Source organism: Seriola aureovittata, chromosome 20 (genome assembly GCF_021018895.1).
Source record: "Seriola aureovittata isolate HTS-2021-v1 ecotype China chromosome 20, ASM2101889v1, whole genome shotgun sequence".
Classification (NCBI taxonomy): Eukaryota; Metazoa; Chordata; class Actinopteri; order Carangiformes; family Carangidae; genus Seriola; species Seriola aureovittata.
Window position 1 is genome coordinate 21230509 of NC_079383.1, and position 20650 is coordinate 21251158.

General features: G+C 42.3%; 1 protein-coding gene across 1 annotated transcript in view; it reads right to left on the minus strand.

The window, feature by feature from the left end:
• Positions 1 to 19850, minus strand: part of LOC130161316 (protein disulfide-isomerase TMX3-like) — a 36604-nt gene extending 16754 nt beyond the window's left edge. Inside the window, exons 1-12 of the mRNA XM_056364533.1 lie at positions 19754 to 19850; positions 19413 to 19470; positions 17900 to 17939; positions 16935 to 17058; positions 16187 to 16232; positions 14184 to 14264; positions 13597 to 13696; positions 13325 to 13402; positions 12947 to 13013; positions 8349 to 8447; positions 4909 to 4966; positions 4620 to 4673 (exon numbers count right to left, since the gene is read on the minus strand). Of these exons, the coding sequence (XP_056220508.1) occupies positions 4620 to 4673; positions 4909 to 4966; positions 8349 to 8447; positions 12947 to 13013; positions 13325 to 13402; positions 13597 to 13696; positions 14184 to 14264; positions 16187 to 16232; positions 16935 to 17058; positions 17900 to 17939; positions 19413 to 19470; positions 19754 to 19787 (839 nt within the window). The 5' untranslated portion in view covers positions 19788 to 19850. The remainder of the gene's footprint in view (positions 1 to 4619; positions 4674 to 4908; positions 4967 to 8348; positions 8448 to 12946; positions 13014 to 13324; positions 13403 to 13596; positions 13697 to 14183; positions 14265 to 16186; positions 16233 to 16934; positions 17059 to 17899; positions 17940 to 19412; positions 19471 to 19753) is intronic.
• Between the last annotated feature and the right edge of the window lie 800 nt (positions 19851 to 20650).

A 20650-nucleotide genomic window follows, 5' to 3' on the forward strand; every position in this document is an offset into this window, starting at 1 on the left:
GACCAAATAAAAGCCTTGCGGGCAGATATCGCTGCTCTACAAGAGGAAAACTCCAAACTCCAGAAACCAAACAGCTCACGACAGGAGGAGGAGGAGGAGGAAGTGAGGGCCGAAGCAGCACCTGAGTCTCCACAGCTGAGCTGCGAACGCACCGATGAGCCGCCGGCAACACCGATGGAGAAAAAGAGCAGGAGGCCTTCAAGGTGGAGGAGATTTACCAACCTCTTCGCTTGTGGTTCCCGCCACATGGAGTCAGAGGACGAGTGAGATACTGCGGTAAGTGAGAGGATTTACAACCACATTCATTGATTATTTCTTTTGTTTTTCTGGCCACTAAGAGCAAACTAACTCACACTGTAAAACAGTGATACTGTATTCTCTCTCTCTCTCTATACATATATATATATATATATATATATATATACACACATATCTCTCTCTCTATACATCTCTCTCATAAATAAATCAAATACATAAAAAATACCTTAAAATTAATGGTTTCTTTCTCCTGGGTTTGCTGTCATTTACCAAATGTTTTAGTTTCTCTTCACTGTAATGACAACATGATCAGACTCAGTGGAATTATGATTAAAATTATGTTAATAAGTTCGACTACTTAAAAAAAGTAGACGGACTCGTACCAAAGGAGTTTTTATATCTTCTAACAAACCAGAGTCCGTTTGTGCCTTTCATGTATGAGCATATATTGAGGAAACCATCAGTTTCTCTAAAATTATTTCACAATAATAATTAAAACCTGTTGTCTGAAAAACCCAAACGTCATTTAAAAACACTTATTTTTATTAAAAAGGTTTCACCAGAAACCCCAAAAAGACTATTGTGTCCACATGAGTTGCACTTCAGTTGGACAGGACAGCGTTGCATCTTGGGAAACGGGTTAAAAACCTTTTTCATTGTGCTGCAGATGGAATACTTTTTCACCCAAAAAGGTTTGAAGAGTTTGAAAATACCTTCCAGAGGTTGAAATGACAAAACTCTCACGGACTCAGAATGGGGAATCGGAGCCCAAAAAAGAAAAATTGATCTTGACAATTTCCTACACTAAAACCCCCGGTGATAGTCTGGTTTGATCGCAGCTGAGCAGTGACACAGATACAAAGACACTGCACAACACAACGAGGAAACATCAGCTTCAAAACAAGACAAAGACAGCTCAGACCTTACAGGTTCACCCTCAACCCTCAACCCCTGCAGCAGCCGTGACGTAACCCTAAAGTTACTTTCAGCGTTGAGTAATGTTTTGCGGTTTAAGCTTTTGCTATTTTTGCTTATAAATTAGTCGGGTGTAAACTGCCTTTGATCTATAAATAAAATCACACTGTCAACGTATATGCAATAGACGGGATGCAGCACACACGAACGGACACGGCACTGTGGCCGAGAGATGAAAATTAGGTCCAACAATGTGAAATCTTTGCAGACCAAGATGGGATGATGATTCATGGATTCCAATGAATCTAAGAAGCCTTGGAGGTTTGATAAGAATGAGCAGCAATCAGCGCATCGATTTGAAGGCCTCAAGCTTGACAACTGCAGAAAGTGCTGCCTTTCACCCTTTCACGGATACATTTTTTCAACATAGACAGTACTTCTTCTTTTCGGCAAACAAATGGGCCTCGTAGGTGAGTTTCTGTTTGGCAGGGAACAGCGTTTTGGACGGTGGTGCTTCGTGCTTCTGTGTCGTGGTGGACAATGGAAAGGGTGTCTGGCCGTGACATGAAGCGAAGGTATCACCTGCTGTAATCAAACTTTTGTCACGTTCTGAAAGGCAGAATGTGTAGTCCGCTAATAACTGACACGTGCTTTAGAGAAACTACCACTAAGGGAGTCGTCATACCTTGAACCTTGTGTGTTGTACATACAAATGCGACCTTCACAAATGTTTCTTTGCAAGGAAACCCGACTGCACAATTATGTCGTCTGCATCTATTTTTATGATGTCAAGAGTAAAACATGTTTATTCGAAGCATAAACATGCAGGTATGTCTTTTGTGCCGGAAAGCGAAGCCCCGTCTTCCTCAGACAATGCATCCGACTTTTCTTTGACCTTCTTTGACTTTTCTTTGGTTCAGCGTCTCCGCAAAAGAAGACATCATCTATTTTTTGACGGATAATTTCAGTCAGTGTGATCTTCTGAAAGCGGTCGCACCAGAGGTCGGTTCGTATACGCAGAGAGGTTCCACCTGTCTGACAGGTGGTTGGCTGATAGAAATCTCCAACAGTGAGAACCGGCATTTCGCCTTTGATTTGGGCCATTCTTGCATCTACATAGGCAAAGAGAGACTTTGAGACCGTGGATACTTCACCATTGATGAAGCATTTCAACATGTAAAAGCTCTGCTCTGACTTTACCGAGGCCTTGAAACAAGAGGCTTTACGCTTCGTGGCAGCTTAAAGAGACAGCTCAAATCTGTACCTGAAATGTCGGCAAAACAAATAACAACCGCAGCATGTGTATGATGTATACTATACTGTGTCTAACTGGTTGTGAGCTGAGCTGCTGATAGAAATCTCAGGCAGAGTAAAAACCTGGTTTTAAAGCTGCAGGTTTCCTTCCTACTGCAGAGACCTCAGTATGTGAGTGTGTGTGAATGTAAACTCCTATTTTTATTCCATCATTTGACTGTGTGCATATTAACCCACAGTGACTGAATGATGCAGTTTGAATAAAATTAGTATTAAACTAATAAAGTAATAAATAGAAATGCACATATGAAGCAGCAGTCCTCTCGAGCAGGTTAGAGAAGGTTGCCATGATAACACAATATTGTAATATCGCTCTCAACCGCAGGGGATTTTTTATCTGGTGTTGACGTTCAATAATATTTTATTGAATCTGAATCCACTTGATGCAAAAATATGTGGCAACAATGATCTATTATCAACTCATAAGAGCGGACAGTTACACACCTACACATCCGGCAACACTTGGAGCTGTGTTTCTAGCAAATGAAAGTTTAACATCCACTCTCCACCTCTATCTGGAGACAGTAATTTGATCTATTGTTAAAGTTAAACTGTTGATTAGTGCAAGGTTAAGTAAGGTTGTTCTGAAATGTTAAAAAATTCTCCCCCCTGGTGCTCGTTGCTTTGAGTCCAGAATTATCTACGGACAGGAAGTCACGAGTCAAAGGGGTTTCAGCTTGTGGCAAAAGCACGGCACAGGCTTTTACCCATGATAAACATTCATGCCTGGTCCTGTCGCAGTGCAGGATTTCATCCCAATTCACACCCACCAACCGACAAAATCAAACTTTCCCACAAGTACAATTTGCACACATGTAGGCATCTGCCCCCTCCCCTCCCCTCCACACACACACACACACACACACACACACACACAACACACACACACACACACACAAACACACACACACACACACACACAGACGGGTTCCCTCTCAGATCTGAGATTTGCATTCACTGTTCTGTCAAAATGGTACAAATGGTGGGTGAGCTGAATACCTCGACATTTATTACCGCATCAAACGGCGTCAGCTCATTCAGATGTCAGTCACCACCTATGATCTGTCGAATGCGCTGCCTCCGCCCACCACCGGGGGCGACAGTTGAGCCTGTGACTTTGTAATTACAAGTGCCGTTTAAAAGTGTGTCGGAGCGCTGCACGCGGCTCTGATCTCAGTGGGGAATCTCAAACTCAAAAGTCTTCAAATAAAAAAAAAAAAAAAAAAAAAAACAGGACTGGGTAGTGTATACTAGCGGATACTAGTCTAATTGATGATAGGGATCTGTGTAATTCAATCAGTCCTAATGGGAATGCCTGGAGAGAGGACGAAACACTTTGATCGTGGCGGTTTGAGATACAGAAATCTACCAGATGAAGCAACATGGTCGATGATGACGTGGGTATAAGGAAGGAACTTAAGCACAACGTGAGAAATGTGAGTCGGTTTCGTATTAATCTTTGTGAGAAAAAAAAAAAATCCTCTTGACGCCCCTTCACCCTGCTGGGGGGGGTGGGGGGGGTGGGGGTGGGGGGTGATCAGAGATAAGGGTCAGCTACAGAGCAGCGACCTCATCTGAATTCAAACCACTTCAGCAGAGCACACGTTTGCTTTAACCTGGGTTCTCCGTCTGAAGGATGACCTACCTACTGTGCTCACTAAATCATCACATACATACATAATTTATTATTAGTAGTAGTAAATCATTAATTTTATATATATATATATTTAAGTTATTATTTATTCAATTTATTCATTTGGTGCTTTGTCAAATCAGTTCCTCTCCAGGAAAAGAACAGGTCAAACATGGCAGAGAGAGAGAGAGAGAGAACATCTCATCTCCAGTTGTTATTGCCCGACTGAAGACGGAGAAAACAGAAAATTACGAATTAATACAAGCCGTGCTGAGTTTTTGAGTGACAGCTGAAAAGAACACCTATATTTGGAAGCTGACATTTTGCATAATTACCTTTCTGCTGAACCTCAACCAAAACAGACGTGCCCCGACAAAAAGGCATAAACCTGCTCGCGGATATAGACAGGCGGCATTCCCCCAGTAAGTGCACCATCCTACAATAAACGTAGAAATTGGATATTCATCTTTGACCTCGTCGTGCATCTGCTGCGCCTTACCTGTTAAAATGTTCTCTGTACTCCTTCGCCACCCTCTGAATCAAGCTCTTTAATCTAAAAGCAAATGAGAAGAGAGTGAAACACCACATGAGTCGGCGTCTAACCCTTTTTCTTTCTTCTTCTTTTTTTAGTCGGTGCCTGCAATTTGTGGGAAGATCCAAACAATGACAGCAACTCTTATCGTTATTTGAAAGCCTTGCACTTAAGCACAACTATTGCGGCAAAGTGTGGGAGTGTATGGGAGTCATTTATACAGAGCCATGCTTTTTAATTTCGGTGTTCTTTGTACCTGCCACTCTTCTCTGTGGGGTCCTTCTCGTCGATGACTGCAATCGCCACCAATTTGCCTGAGGTGGCAGACAGGGATTACAAATCACACACACACACACACACACAGGAAAAAAAAAAAAAGAAGGTGAGAAGACAATGGCAGGCAGATTAAGAGGCTGTGGATGAGACGCATCACCTCTCAAAGAGGGAGGAGGGAGAGAGGGAGCGAGAGCTTTTTATTCATTCATCACTCAAACATTAAACTAGCTTAGGCTTTCTACTTGGTTGAACAGGAAACAAGTGGTCACTTTCTGGTAGAGGAGCTATTTCGGTGCCATTCAAAACTCAAACCCACGACATGACAAATAGGTCTACTTAAAAAAAAAAAAAAAAAACTTCTGTTACCCTGACTTGAAGCTAGAAAACCCCTTGTTGCTTGGAAGGAGAGTGCCAGCCTGCCCCCTGGTGGTCACCGGTGGTAGTTATATATGGCGAGGTTAAGGTTATGTGCAGACAAATAATATTTTACATGCAAATCTAGTTTCTAGTGGGATGAGTGGAAAAGAACGAGGCAGTAAATCCATGAAAGTATTTGTCAAATGTCTGCACTCACTGTTAATGAGAATGTTGATATCCTCTACATGTACCTGAATGCATCATTCCCAGAGTAACCTTTGGTGTATACTTATGTGGTTGTTAAGAAATGTTGTCTTTTCCTACAGTGCCTCTTCTTGGGAAAACAACCTGTAGAAATGTGCATAATTAACTCTGTGGCGTCTAACGAGGTGCACAGATTCCACTGTCGATGTAGCCGAATTAGCTAGCTAGCTAATTAGCAGCCCTGGATAATCAGGAGAGATTCATGGTTGACAGAAACAACGGAGCCACTCGGCTGCGGGACGTTTGGTCGCCTATAATCTCGCCAATTTCAGGTTTAATTAAAAACAAAAAAAGGAAATCTATAAAGAGTTGGAACGATTGGAACGATCAACATTTGGGCTGTTGAGATTATTTTGGCCAGTTTCGATCATTTCTCCATGGTAACAATGAAGAAATGTTGATAAAGCAACAATAAAATTCTCATTCATTTCCACTTTTCTAACTAAAATGTCACTTCTACTGTGGAGAAATGTTAATAACATCACTAATAAAGCGTCAAAGTCATCGCACTTTCTGCAAAAGCTGATGGCAAAGGTTAGTGAGGTCTGTGCAATCATAAATGCGAGTCATTAATGAAGAGTTCTTAACATAATCCATCATGTCTGCTCTCGTCAAGATCTTTTATATCTCGTCTCCAGATGATAAAAGTCCGTCGGAGCTAAAAAGACGAATCAAATGTCATGCCGGAGGAGGATAAACACCAGCCAAATGGATTTTTCATAACCTGGCAACCCAAAGGTGTTTTCTAACAGATTGCGAATAACAGATCTACAAAGCATTAGATTTATTAACAATAAATAAACATGAACATAATATGTTCATGTATCATTTAGGTGTTGTTTCTGAGCATTATCCAGGAAGTGAGAGGATAGCTCATCGATGTATGATCGCTGTAACACACGGGTCCAGATGTTTTTACGACCTGGAGACTGAAGATCTCGCTTCAATGTTCTCAGGTTGTTCTGGTTCGCTCTGGCGAGGTGATGTAAATCAAATCTTACGAGACATCCATCTACCGACCTGAACACGTCACACTCCCTGAAACCGGCTCAATCGCATATATACAAGTCGATGGAGCAGCACTTTGGATTTCCTCCTCCACCGGTTTTTGGGAACTACTTCTCCTACGGAATCTGATACTTGATTGAAATGTCTTTAGAGACAAAAGGCTTACACTGTTTTCACAAATTCACTTTGATGGAAACTCTGCTAAGTTAATTCAACAGACTGAAGCCACAGACTGCGTCGCCTTTAATCACTCTGACTCAATTAAGACGCTTTTAGTGAGTGTTTTGTATGCAGAGCTAACCCCCGCCACGCAGCGAATTTAGCATAAATGGGCTAAAAAGTGAATTTAAGCAGCGACAAATGTTAGCAACATCCAACAGTTGAGTCGCTGATCTCACACAGAGAGAGAGAGAGAAAGAAAGAGAGAGAGAGAGAGAGAGAGAGAGGTTAAATTCTAAGAGAAAGCCCCGTTTTCTCTGCACTGCATCGATTTACTGCTGTTGAAGAGACGGTTTGTATTTCTTCAGCTTAAATTTCCTATGGGACGAAAAAGCGCATGAACATCTGAGCAGCGTGGTCTATCTGGAGGGAAGGGACGCTCTTTCCCCATCATGGCTCCAATGAACAATTAAAGCTTGTATTTTTATTTTAATAGGAAGTCTTTACAAGATCAGCTTTTATACGTTTGATTTTTAATTACAAAGTCGACATGAGGTAGATTGAATATTTCAGGGCGGGAAGCTAAATATTAGGGATTGTAGCACGATGTAATAAATTGAAGGGGGCAGGCTGAGTGATATACGCTGCTGCTCATTTTGCAGTTTAAAAAAAATGTCGTCAATTGACTTTCACAATCACAAGTCACACAGCTGATGTTCACAGTTGACAAAACAACGCCATTTACACAGAAAATGGAGCTGTGAAATGTGCAGTTGATTAATCAATTAGTCGCCGAGCCGGAGGAAAAAAAAAAAAAAAAAAGACGACTGCAAATGATTTCGATAATTGCTGAAATCTTTTTTCAAGCAAAAATGGAAAAACAAAAATAAAAAGAACATTTTATAGCTCCATCTTTTTTCAAATGTGAGGATTTGATAGTGAACTTTTAGTCTGTGTGTCGTACTGGACGCTGTCTTGTATTCCTGTGATGACCGTCGACACCTGGTGACTCATGTCTGCGAAGAGTGCGACATAAATGAACTTTATTTTGAAAATCTGCGGGTTCTGGACTGTTCCTTGGACACTGGAAAACCTGGTTGGACGTTTTTCAGTATTTTCTGGCATTTTATAGAAGAAAAAATTATGCAAAAATAAAAATATATATATTTATAATAATCAGCTGAATTTATAAATAAAATAAATGTAAGTTGCAACTGTAACCTATAGATTATGACTGCTACTATATATTATTATAACTACAATAATGGAAATTGCAATATGGCCAAATCGCAGGAGCTGCCATTTTTTTTGATAAAAGGTAAAATGTGTCATAATATTGTTGTCCATTGTTATTAAACATAAGCGTTGTGTTGCTGCAGAGACGCCCCGGCCTACAAATCATATTCTCCAGACGTAAAAAGGAAGATGTTTGTTTGGTACGAGACCAACAACAACAATCATCATCATCGTTACCTCGCGTATCGTGCAGCCCCCTAGTATATATTAGTTGCATTATTTGAAACAAGATCTCATGATTACGTACAACTTTCAAGTGTAATAAAACACAAAAACCTAAATGCTGTTTGGGAGTAAACGACATCTTATGGATGAAGAATCTAATGCGTACGCCACCTGTTTCCCCGAGCTCATAGAGCGTGAAGCCATCGATCTGCAGGTACCCTTGGAAGCGCTCCTTGTTCACCCACGATGACAAACTGCCGTCCTCATACTCTGCAACACAGACAGGAAGAAGAAATCTTTCAGGAGAAAAACAGCCAATCGACATTCAGCACACAACCTGTATTAAAACAGTGTGTGAGAAGATCACAGTGTTCACCACCTGTACGCTCTCCAGGGAATAAAGAGCGGGACACAAGCTGAGCATGCCTGGACAGAGGTCAGCCAAACAGCAATCAGAAATTATTTTGACAGAGGGCTGCCTCCGGGTTAAGTAGACAGGGAGGTTATTATGGGTCTGAAACGGCGTGACGTGAGTCAGAGCGAGCAGACCGGGAGTCGAGCCAGATGTAAACAATCAAAAAGGTAACGCTTCGATTGTCGAGACGTACGTGAAAGAAGAGTTTGTTCAGGCCGGGTTGTCCACAATTATCACGTTGTAAACGATTAATTTTCTATTTATCAAATAGCTGGTTGTCAAGACTATTAAAAAATAAATAAAGAATAAAAGAAAACCGGTAATTTTCATTCACAATAGATGTTTTTTTCCCTGGGATTCTGCCACACCTGACCTCATTTTCACAGCCATTATGTTTCTCTGTCTTCCAAAAAAAAAAGAAAAGAAAAGAAAAGGAAAAGGCATTTGGTTTGTAAATGACTCTCCACACACACGTACATTCATTTTCAGGACACAGTTCTGGCAGATTTTTTACACATTTGGAGAGTGAATGCATAATTCAACAGACGCATCAGGAAACAAAAAAAACAAAAAAAACCATCAAGTGCAACAAATAAATAAAAAATAAAGTGGGGAAAAAAAAGGAGTGTTTCCTGAATGTGAGCCACATGTTGTTGTTTTCCCCCACAACATCTGGAGGCAGCATGCAACTGGGAGAGCGTCCCGGGAGGGCGGGGATAAACGGCACCGCTCTCTCTCTCCGGCTGAGAGAAAGAGGCTGCAGGACGCTCATAATTGATGTCGAATGTAGCCGGGACCTCATTATGACATGTTAATAAGTTATCATGACCTTTCTGCTGCTATTACAGTAATTACAAGAACGCTGATGACTTTTACATGGTTCTTTAGGCTGCAGGGCCCCAAAGGAGGCGGGAGCGTAATAGCGAACATGACAACCTAAAAACCTGTGATGCGCTTTCTTACAAAAAAGCCCAAGGTCGTAGCTTTTGCTACTGGCACCCCAAATAAAATGACCATAATGCAATGCAATCTATTCCTCAGTGCTGCTGCTGCTGTGTGCAGAGCAAAGCAGAGCAGAGCTGTTGCTGAGTCAGTCAATATGGAAGACATTCCAGAGAGTTCTCTCCACAGATGTTCTGGCTTTAAAGACGGCATGCAGCTCCCCCCCACCCACCCAACCCCCCACCCCACCACCCCACCACCAGAAGCAAGGCGAGAGCTGAAGGGCCCCATACTGGGATCATACAGCCTGATGAACCTCTACATGGACTGCACCTGCTTCACCTTGAAACAAATTAGAGCCGCTTTCTTCCTGGGCGCCAGCCACGCACATCTCCATACTGCCCTACAGGAGCCTGTCAGCCCAGAGTTCACACAGCGGGAGACGAGAGAGAGAGAGAGAGATGAAGAGGAGGAGGAGGAGGAGGAGGAGGAGGAGGAGGAGGAGGAGTGAGGACGATCCATGTGTCAAGAGTTTTGAGTGGAGGGAGGAGGCGGCTCTGACACGTTTCAAGGATGAAGGTTAATGGCAGAGAAGACCTTCCAAGACAATGCAAATAGAGTAGTAGAAGAAGAACCGGAGGGAAGAGACGGAAGAGAGGCGGGGAGCGATATCGTCACAGATAACTCCAACGAGGTGAGACGCAGGACGAGGAGGAGGAGGAAGAGGAAGATGTATGAAACAGAAACAGAAAGCTCGTGTTTCACTTCAAGAAAAAGAAAACACAACAATAAAAACAGCTATATCACAGTTTGTGGGGGGGTTCATGGGTAAATAATAAGTTTATATATAATACTTACTTCCTTTTATTGCTCTGTTTATATTTAAAGGGAGCCGGCAGAATAATAATAAGCCGAGCTTGTTCTTGTTTATCTTTTGTTTTTAGTTTATTTATTGAATCTATCAGCGTATTTGAGTTTTATAAGTTGGAAAAATGACTGAAATAAACTAAACTAAACTATTCACATGCAAAGCTGAAAGATCATGACATGGCACGTGAAATGTTTCAGTGAAATATTGAATTTCACATGAAGGATGTCATTGTTTTTCCTCTTGAATAAGCTAAATAACACAAGTGTAACTTTTATGCCTGCGTGTTTGGGCACGACATGTCAATGCAGTCTAACACACCCGTCTAACGGAAGGTGAAATATGATCTGCCCCCCCCCCCGCGTCGATTCAAATGACCCATTGGAGCGAACGCCGTCAGAAAAATGTCGTCTTTGTGTTGTCACCTTTTTCTCATCCCGTCATCACAGTCGTGGACTGTTAATCAGTCATTTAAGCGCCGCCGACACACATATGCAAAACAGTCCTGGCCTCGCTGTGTCGAATACTCTTCCATAGAAGGAGTCAGGGAGCCGAGGCCGAACCATAAACAGCCCCGACACGGAACGCCTTCATGTGGAGCTCCGAGTGTGTGTTAACATGTTTGAAGACGACTACGAGAGCGAGCGGTAGCGCGCTGAGTACACAAACATACATACTAATTATATTTCTCCCTACTTCCCTCACTAGCACTATCATGAGGCCCAGTAGCTTTCGCTGCACACGCAGTGATCAAAAAGAGAAAGAAAAGGCTCTTCAAGCACAATAACAGTGTGAACCTCTGTAGCAGTAAGAAGCTGAGGATTTGAAGAATTAAATATGTATGAGCCTCTGTGCTGTACTATATTTTAACAGTGCTCTTCATAAAAAAAAAACAAAGGGGGGATGCCTGTGTTTGTGACACGCACTAAAACCAATCAAATCCACAACAACGTGTCAAATATCATCCTGCACAAAGCGAGGAGCCGTTGTTTGGACAGCGTGGCTTTGATCAGCAACAAGACGGACCTGCACATTAACAACCAGCGCTGCATTTCTAATAAGTATCTTCAATCTGCATCTTCACCAAATACAAGAAAGAAAAAGTGATAAAAGCTGCTTCTGTAGCCGGTAGATACAAACAACACAGCTCCTGAAAATACATGTAAGCACAGTATATAAATAAAAGGTGTGTGTTATATTTCACACACACTTGAGTAAACGTCACAGTGTGTCACCGGGTGTTTGATGCAAATGTGTCTCGGAAGTTCAGGCGAATAACATTTGATTAAAAAAAAAAAAAAAAAAGGCTTGTGACAGAACATCATGCAAAGTGAGAGCAATAAAAAAAAAAAAACCACACAAGGAGCCGGAGCTCCAGGCGGCGGATTGTCAGGGAGACCGGTCCTCTGAGACAAACGTGGCGCCGCACAGCTGGACGGAAACCAGATGCTGAAGACCACAGGTGGTGGAAAAGGGGGAATTTCTTCTGCCGTCACTGCAGGTGAGTGTTTAACGAGCGACAGCCGCGTCGCTTCACCTGTGATATCTCATAACAAGCGCTTTACCTTCTCCATTTTCTAGACGCCGCTCTTCCCCCCCACCACCTTTGACAAGCTTAATACGCCGTCACCATGGCGATGCTGGACATTCAGCGCATCCTCCGTTTCACGGTCCTGGAGGACTCTGCGGAGAGCGGGGTCTTTGTCGTTCGCGTCTGCTGCGGCGAGCCCTTCCTGCTGCGGTTCTGGCGCAGGAAGCCCGCCTTCCGGAATGGTCAGGTGGAACAGACGGACGTGAGGTCGCAGGCGGGGGCGGCGGGGGCGGCGGCGGCGGCGGTGGAGGCGGTGGAGATGGATTTTGTTCTCCGGGTGCTCCACCGTGCACCGAACCTACCCAACAGCCACTACTGGGGGCCGTTTGTGTTGACGCTGTGCCTCGACGCTCTTCATTTCCGCTTCCGCCTCCCGCCTCAGGCCCGCAGCGGCAGCACGATACAAGACATCATGGAGGGACGTGGAGAACTCACACTGTTGCGGTGAGGCGGCAGAGTTGGAAAGCAGCTCCTCTCAACTTTCAATGTCAAATATGATTTTAGTTTGCTGACGCTTGGCGGCTGATTCAGTTCTCGGCTCCGTGTGACTCTATATACAGCAACAGCTTCGCTTTGGTTCCTCCGGCCCGAACTGCGGTCCGTCGCAGTCCATCCACCCCGCTTTGCTATGTGTGTCCGCCCAAAGACAAACCACCACAACATCACTGGCCTCACCGCGCACACAATAGTGGGCAGAGCCCCGGGTGCTTTATGATGGGCCAGGCTCGCCATAACTCAGTGTGGTGAGGAAGATGAAAGAGGAGCAGCCGGGACGGGAAGACTGGAGAAGCCCCGGCTCCAGTTACAGGGATTAAAACCGGAGAAAGAGAAGGAAGAGGAGGAGGGAATAGACGGAGGGAAACTGTGGCCCACCGTGGCTCCCAAAAAACTCATTTCTACTCAGCACTTAATGGAAGAAAAACCACCCGGAGACAGGGTGACGCAACACTCACCGTCGTAGGTGAAGAAGGCTCCGTCCTTAAAGACTACAACCGCAGGAAGTTCTGGCAAAGATACCGACTGGTGAAGACACACAAAAGAAAAAATACTTCAAGTTTCAGTAATCATGTTTACTCTGAGTGTGTGTGCACCTGTCGGCAGCACGGCTCTGCAGCTGACTGTGAATCTTCTACAGCTCTGTGCAAGCCGGGGATCCCTGCATGCACTTCTAGGAATATATCTGTGCTAAAAGAATGTAATTACTCACTTCAAGCTGGATAAATTAAAAAGAGAAACTGGGTGCACGACTCTTAAAGAGTATAAATCTTTCAGAAATGCATTACATGACACTTTCAGAAGAGAAAACAATGATGTATATTCAAAAGCGTTACCTCTGGCAAGACTTCCTCTGAAGCCGAGAAGAAGTAAGTGTAGACGATGAGCTCGGAGGCGACGTCGTTGTACTTCTCCTGCACAACAAAATAAATTAAAAAAAGGCAAACGGGGGCCTTTTAGCAATCGCACAAAAGCTTTCAATAAATCAGTGTTTAACAGGTGTAACGTCTGAGTCTCTGCACGGTGATTCACACAAGCTGGTCTTTGTTTATTTTTGAGCAGCGTGTCTGTTATTCAGTCAACGCTGGGAGGGAATCTTGGTGCTTACTTTGAGGGGAGACTCCCCGCCGACGTACACGAACAGCACGTCGTGTCGTTTCATCATGTGCTCGAACATCTGCTTGCTGGGAAGCGCTCGGACGGCCGGTCTGCGGGAGAAGAAAATCCACAGCAGGGGGGGGGAGGAGGATTTAGTTTATTTAAATGTGTATTAAACTTAAAAATACAGCACAGAAAATGAGACACTGGTGTAGTGACTAATGTATGAATGTGCACTAAGTCTGCCTTGCTGATTTTATGCGCTGGTGGCGCCACCCAGTGGGGATTCGACTACTTGCAGCCCCAGACTTAAAAAATAAAAACAGAGCCAAGCTTTTGATCAAACCCTCTGTCACGGATCTGGCTTGATTTCCCTTAAGGAGGAGGAAATCTGTCAGGCTCAGTTGATACAGTGGCTAAACTGGAGCATCAGAGGCAGACATCCACTGAGCTATGAAACAAATATGGCCTCTGCAATCAATAAGCTCGGGCTTGGATGTTTTTTTTTTTTTTCTCGTGGCGTCTGTTCCTGTGAAATGAAGGAAGTTGCACTGACTGATCGGTTTCATGTTGGCGGCTCGAAGGGCTGCGACTCACCCCGACACCCTGTTGGCAAACTCCACGATGTCGTCTTTTGTCCTCGGCCCCTTGTAATTATAGGCGAGATCGCCCTTTAACCTGAGGACGAGAGGCAGAAACAAAAACAAGATCATTTCATTATGAAACCGCTCAGCGTCACTCACCGCTCTCTGCTGTTAACTTCCCGGTGGGGAACTGAATATTTTTCACATCTGATTAATTATCTAATCAAAGCAAATTGGCAAATATTAGCTGCTTCCAGCTTCTCAAAAAGGTGAACGTTTGCTGATTTTACCCTGCGTCTCCCCCTCAGACGAACCTCCCCCCACCTCAGTTTACTCGCTTTGTTTCCCTCAATTCCCGGACGCCCACGGGATCATCGTGTTATTTCAAGCTTAATACAGCTGTTTGACACGACTGAGACTTAATCAAACAAATTACAAAAAAAAAAAAGGTCTGTCCTGAGGTTTTTATTAGTTTCTGACTCTGAACTATCACTTGAACTGACTCACACACATTCAGGCTCATTTACCTGATCTCCATTTGATTACTGATGTAATAACTTTCACTGAGCCTCTCCTGGTGACGCCCACCTCCCACTCTGAAAACCTCTGGACTGAACGATCATTTAATAGCCAAAGATAAATAAATAATCACCAGATTAAATCAATAATTTAAATAATCATTAGCTGCAGCCTTTCTTTAGCTCATTAAACTCTCGTCTCTGTCTTGAAACGTGCGCATGGCAACCGAAACCTGTCTCTGACGAGGTGTTGGGATGAAACAGCAGATCTATCAGGAAGAAAGGTCAACTTAATCTAAATCATCGCACCTCCAGCGGGGAAAAAAATAAGAAAAGGAAAAAAGACAAAAAAAAAACAAATGACTTTCTCTAATTGAGTTCCAGCGGAGGAAAGTGCCCGAGTCGAGCTCGTACAACAAGCAGAATGCATTAAGGATTACTAAGGTTGCATCAGCCCACAGGGCTTAATGAACTCAGGGGGAAACAGAAACTCTAAATCAAGTCTCCCTCCGTCACCGGGGGAGGCATCTCGTGTTCGTCGATGGATGTTTCATCACTTGCTTGGTTTAATGTTATGAACCCTGCCGTGATCCTGTGGCAGTTTCCCAAATGAGCTTGATGAAACTAAATGGCGAGGGCCATTACGGCAGCGTGAAGACGGATGATTCCGTTTCAAATATATGTCGGAAACTCCGTAATGCGCGAGGCGATCGTTTTCTCCAGGAGCCAAACGTGAGCTTCGCCGCCGGAGCAGCTGGCGTCTACGAAAGATTCATTCATTTTTACTCAAAACAGTGTCACTCGCACCCCAAGAAACAATTTGTCAGAAGTTAGATGAAGAATACGAGTTGAAACGGCTCACAGTTGGAGAGAGGAATCACGCGGATCACATTTGTTGATCCACAGATTCCCCAGATAAATTGTCCCGGAGAAAAAGTATAAATATAAGCAACAGGAGATGTCAATTTAAAATCGCTCAAGCTAATCTTAAAAACAGTTTCCTCACCCAGGAAACGTATCATTAACAACATCCGAGCGCGACGAACTTAATAAAATTAAAGTTCAGAAGGTGTGAACACAGTATGTCACTTGGTTATGCTTCGAGTTGACGGCAACAACACCTTGATCTCTCCTGAGTAAGTCATCTACGGGAACCCCGACGGGCCAAAACCTCAGGGGGGGGAACAAACACAACAGTGGGGAAAAGGATCCTGATGATAACAAAAATACAAACTTAAGTCAAGACACTTGAGGGGATGACGGGGTGATTAACAAGCGAGAGGCTTCACAGAGACGAGGGTGATCCGCAGACTGTGACCGGACCCGAATTCAACGAGCCCTTTAATCTCATATGGATTTCTTCAGGCCTGTTCGAAGTTGCACTGACGTGTGAAGAAGAGTCTGGTAGCGGGACAACAGTCGAAATAATTTGACTCTCTAACTTCAAAAATTGTGTTTTTTAGGTTCTGGGTGTCCAGAACTTCAGAGAGACACTCACAGTTTTATCGTGGGGTAACCGCGAACGCCGAACTCCGACGCCATTCCTGCAACACAGAGAGGAAATAAACCGTCTCAAAGAAGAAGTCACAAACATTTTTTTCTGTATCCAACAAAAAAAAAGAAAAACATTTGAAAACAGCTGATTAAAGGAACCTATGAAGCTGGAGCTGAAACTGTCTCTGGACGACTGAAGTAAACATGTATTTCTGCTTCAATCCGGCGTCTTTACATTGTGTAATTTGTGCTGATGTTCATTAACATGCATTGTCATTATCAAATAAACAAATAAATAACTAAATAAATAACCTAGTTAGCTTAGCATAAAAGGCTGGAAACAGGGGGAGACAGTTAGCCTGCCTCGTCACCTAGTTGCCAGGCTAAGTTAAGCTAACCGGCTGTTAGCTGTAGCCTCATATTTAACAGAGAGATAAAACAAAATGTGGAACTGTTCCTTTAAAAGACAAGTGGAACATAAATAAGGTCACTGACTGACTTGATTTATGGTTATTATATCTTTAATTGTGGCAAATATATTAAATTTGCTTATTATATTGTGACATAATTAAATTATCATCAAAAATCCATCTTTAAAATTGTAACTGCAGCTTTGGATGGGAGCTGAAAGCCCTTTACATACAGGGAATGATCATGATTTGTCTTTGCCTTCGTCTCCAACATGTGAAATAATCACCTGGGGACAAACGGGCTCCGAGGGAACACGTTCAGCTGCTTCATCATCTACTCACCAGAGTACGCGGTGGCGTCCATCTTTCCCACACGGACCGGCGACCCGGAGCTTTTCAGCTCCACTCCCACGTCGTACCATACTGGCTCTAGCTTTTTACAGTAGCCGCACCACGGCGCGTAGAACTGAGAACGAGCGGGAGAAGAAAGCAATCTTCAGATCAACATTTCAACACCACGTATAATAGATAATAAAATAGGAAAACATATATTTGTTATTTATGATCAAACAACCAAAAAGTACCAGCAGTAACTGGGTTCAGCATCACGAAAAAATGAGTAAATTATTTTGTGAAGCAACAGTTTTACATGTTGATAAGAGCCGGAGATTCAGTGTAAAGTGCTGAAAAAACAAAACAAAGAGCTAAAAGAGGCTAAAAGCACACTGGAAAAAACAATGCATTATAATTATTATTATTATTATTATTATTATTATTACAGAAACGTGTTCTAAATATTGATTAATGGAGCTAAAAATATGAAGTTAAACTCATAAGGCAAAAATTTTGACTTCAAATTCCTCTTCTAGTGGATTTACAGTTTAAATCAAACAGTAATGTGCTAGTGGAGGAGTCTGACTGTGTGTAACCTCTTATCAATACACTGACACGCCCCAGTGTCACAGCTCATCCCCAAACTCGCAGTGAAAGCAGCTTTGAGTGTCCGAGCTAGATTTGCTTATACGGACCCAGACTCGTATCTGATATAAACCCCTCCGAGCCCCCAGGCTTTGCCCGGCATGCATGACTTCTCATTGACTAATCACAAACACAGAGGACAGTCTGCACACCCGCTGCGCCTCCACCCTCCCACGTCCCGCCCTGACGGCTGCCGTTTCCGCAAGGGATGATCAGGACAGTGGCGCGCTGGACGTGAAGTAAAGCATAGCTGAATGGGCCCAGACTGTGTGTGTGTGTGTGTGTGTGTGTGTGTGTGTGTGTGTGTGTGTGTGTAATGTCAGACTTACATCAACCAGCCAGATGTCGTTCACTCTGGTGTCTTTAAAACTGTTTGAAAGAAAAGAAAATAAATATTAAAGTTAATCATATTTTACTTTATTGTACATTTTACACACTCCAAAATAATACAAGATATATAATATTATCAGCTATATGGATGTAAAACACTAAAATTATCATTAGGGCTGCAGCTAACTATTTCTTTCATTATGGATTTAGACGCTCATTATTTCCTGGATAAATCGTTTTGTCTGTGAATTGTCAGAAAATAAATTCAACCCAGGCGACCAACAGTCCAGAACCCAAAGATATTCACTTCCTGTCATGTATGACAAAGATATGTTTTAAATTCTCACATTTGAAAACCTGGATCCAGGAAATGTTTGGAGAAACATTTTAGGACGAATAAAAAAAAAAAAAAACTCTGCCTGGAATAATTATTTGTCTCTCATATGGTTTTTCAAAAAAACAAAAAAATCAATAACCTCATTAAAAATTATTAAACTCAAATCTACTCCTTCTCTCTTGTTGGATAAAAATTACAGATATCAAAAGCTCGCTCACTTCAATGTGAGGTAACAATGAGAAAAACACATTTTTAGGAGATTAAAATGAGGGTTGCAGCTTTAATCATCATTAGTAACAAAATTGCAAAAGACATAATTAGCAGTTCCCACCAACACAAATACACACTAGAGACATAAACCTTCAGAGACTTCCCACCACATGCATCCAATTAAAGGGCAGCGTGCAACTGGAAACCTGAGAAGAAATCCAGACAACCTCCTCCTCCTCCAGTGGTACTTTTACTAAAGTACAATCCTGAGGTACTTTGTATTTGTACTCCACCACATTTCAGTGGGACATATTCTTCTTTTTACGGCACGACATTTATATCCAAAAGCTAAGGTTGCATACAACATATGACAAACTAAAACAAAAATACAATGCATCCTCACAGATTAAAAAAGCTGCACATGTCAAAGCATTATAATAATATTCAAACTATATGACATACACTGAATTGTCAGTTTATTAGGTACACCTCGGTAGGACTACTGCAATCTAAGACACAAAGCAGAAGTGCTGATTCAGCTGTATTATTATTTTGTCATTGCATCACTGTCTACAGAGAGGTATCTCCTGCCCCCACTCATATACTGTGAATGAGATGGACAACATAATAGAAACACTCTACTTTTACTTTTTCTATTAAAAGTATTTTCACACATTTAAATGCATTCTTTAATTTAAGTTGAAGATCCATTTCTGCTTCTGTTTTATTGAACCCTGAGGCCTTTTGAAAATGTGATGTGCCTCTTGAAAAACCTGCACAGCATGACTGTGTTTTGGCGCCTGACAGGAAGGAAGCCAAGCCAAAGCGAGGTAAACTCGGATTTACAACAGAAAGTGTGTATGGTGTGTGTGTGTGTGTGTGTGTGTACACTAGGAAGTTATATTACAGACTGTGTTACAGTGTGCAGGAAGCTGAAGGGATCATTCAAGGAGTGCATCACTTACGTGTCATCTAGGTCCTCAACAAATGCAAGCACCGCTGAACTTAGGAAAACCGCTATAACTGTAATATTAAAACAAAAAAACAAAAACAAACAAGAGGCATGAAATCAGACAAGGGTACACGTTGGTGTTAAATGTGAACAACAGCTTTACAGTCTTGCTCTCCCCCTCCAGCCTGAGACCTCATGACTGGAGCATCACCAGCTAAAGCTGCCGTCCCGGCTAACTGCGCCTCTGTCCGCCTCACAGTTTCCACGGCGGCAGCTTTAATGGACGTCGCTCGCGCACACGTTCGTGATAACACCTGGGTTAACATTCAAAGGTGAATAAAACAGTGAACGTACCTCCAGAAATCAGGGAAGCCTTCACTTCTGCCATCGCTTCGAGTTGCAACAGCAAGCAGGAAATACAGCGGCTAAATCAGGTACTTCTGCGCATGCGCGAGAGGTTACGCAGCCTCCTCGACGCACCAACAGCTGCATATTTTTCGGGGGGGATTTTATTTTGAAATTAAAAAATTAAGTGAAGATATTCTATCTTTTAAATAATATAATTAGAAAAAATGAATAAAAAATAAATAAATAATAAATAAAAAATTACTACAATTAGTAAACCTACTTTTGGAATTATTTGTTACTTTTTTTTAATAAAGTGAGAAGTCTGTGAAAATATTGCACAGATGTTATCTTGTTATTTCAGGTAAAAAATAAAAAAATAAGTTAAATGTTGACCCTCCTCCTATCACAACACGGATGAAACTATAACTAACTTTGTCAAACTTTGTGGTTTGACCTTTACAACTGTTTAAACAGACAATAGATAATCATCATTTCAAATCTAATTTATTTTATTTCGTATTTGTTACCGATTAAATGTCTGTCAAGAACATGCATGTCATTAATTCCATTTCTTTACAAGCAAAATTCAATTTACACCATGTAGCTACAGAATCTCATATCCTACCTGGACACACTGAAATACGGCACAAACTCTAAAGCTGTGATCACTGCAGCCTTGTGTTATGTTATGAGTTTGATCTGCAATTTATTTTTATGTTACTTCATTTATTTTTCCATTTTTATCTACTGTTTTGTCATTATTTGTACCTCATATAAAATATATTGTGTAATGTGTGTATACTCAACAATAATAATACATTCACTTTGTTTGGAAATTGCTCCGGAGCGAAACAGACTTTAAGAAATTATCTGATAAACATGTTAGTGAACCGCAATGTGTAT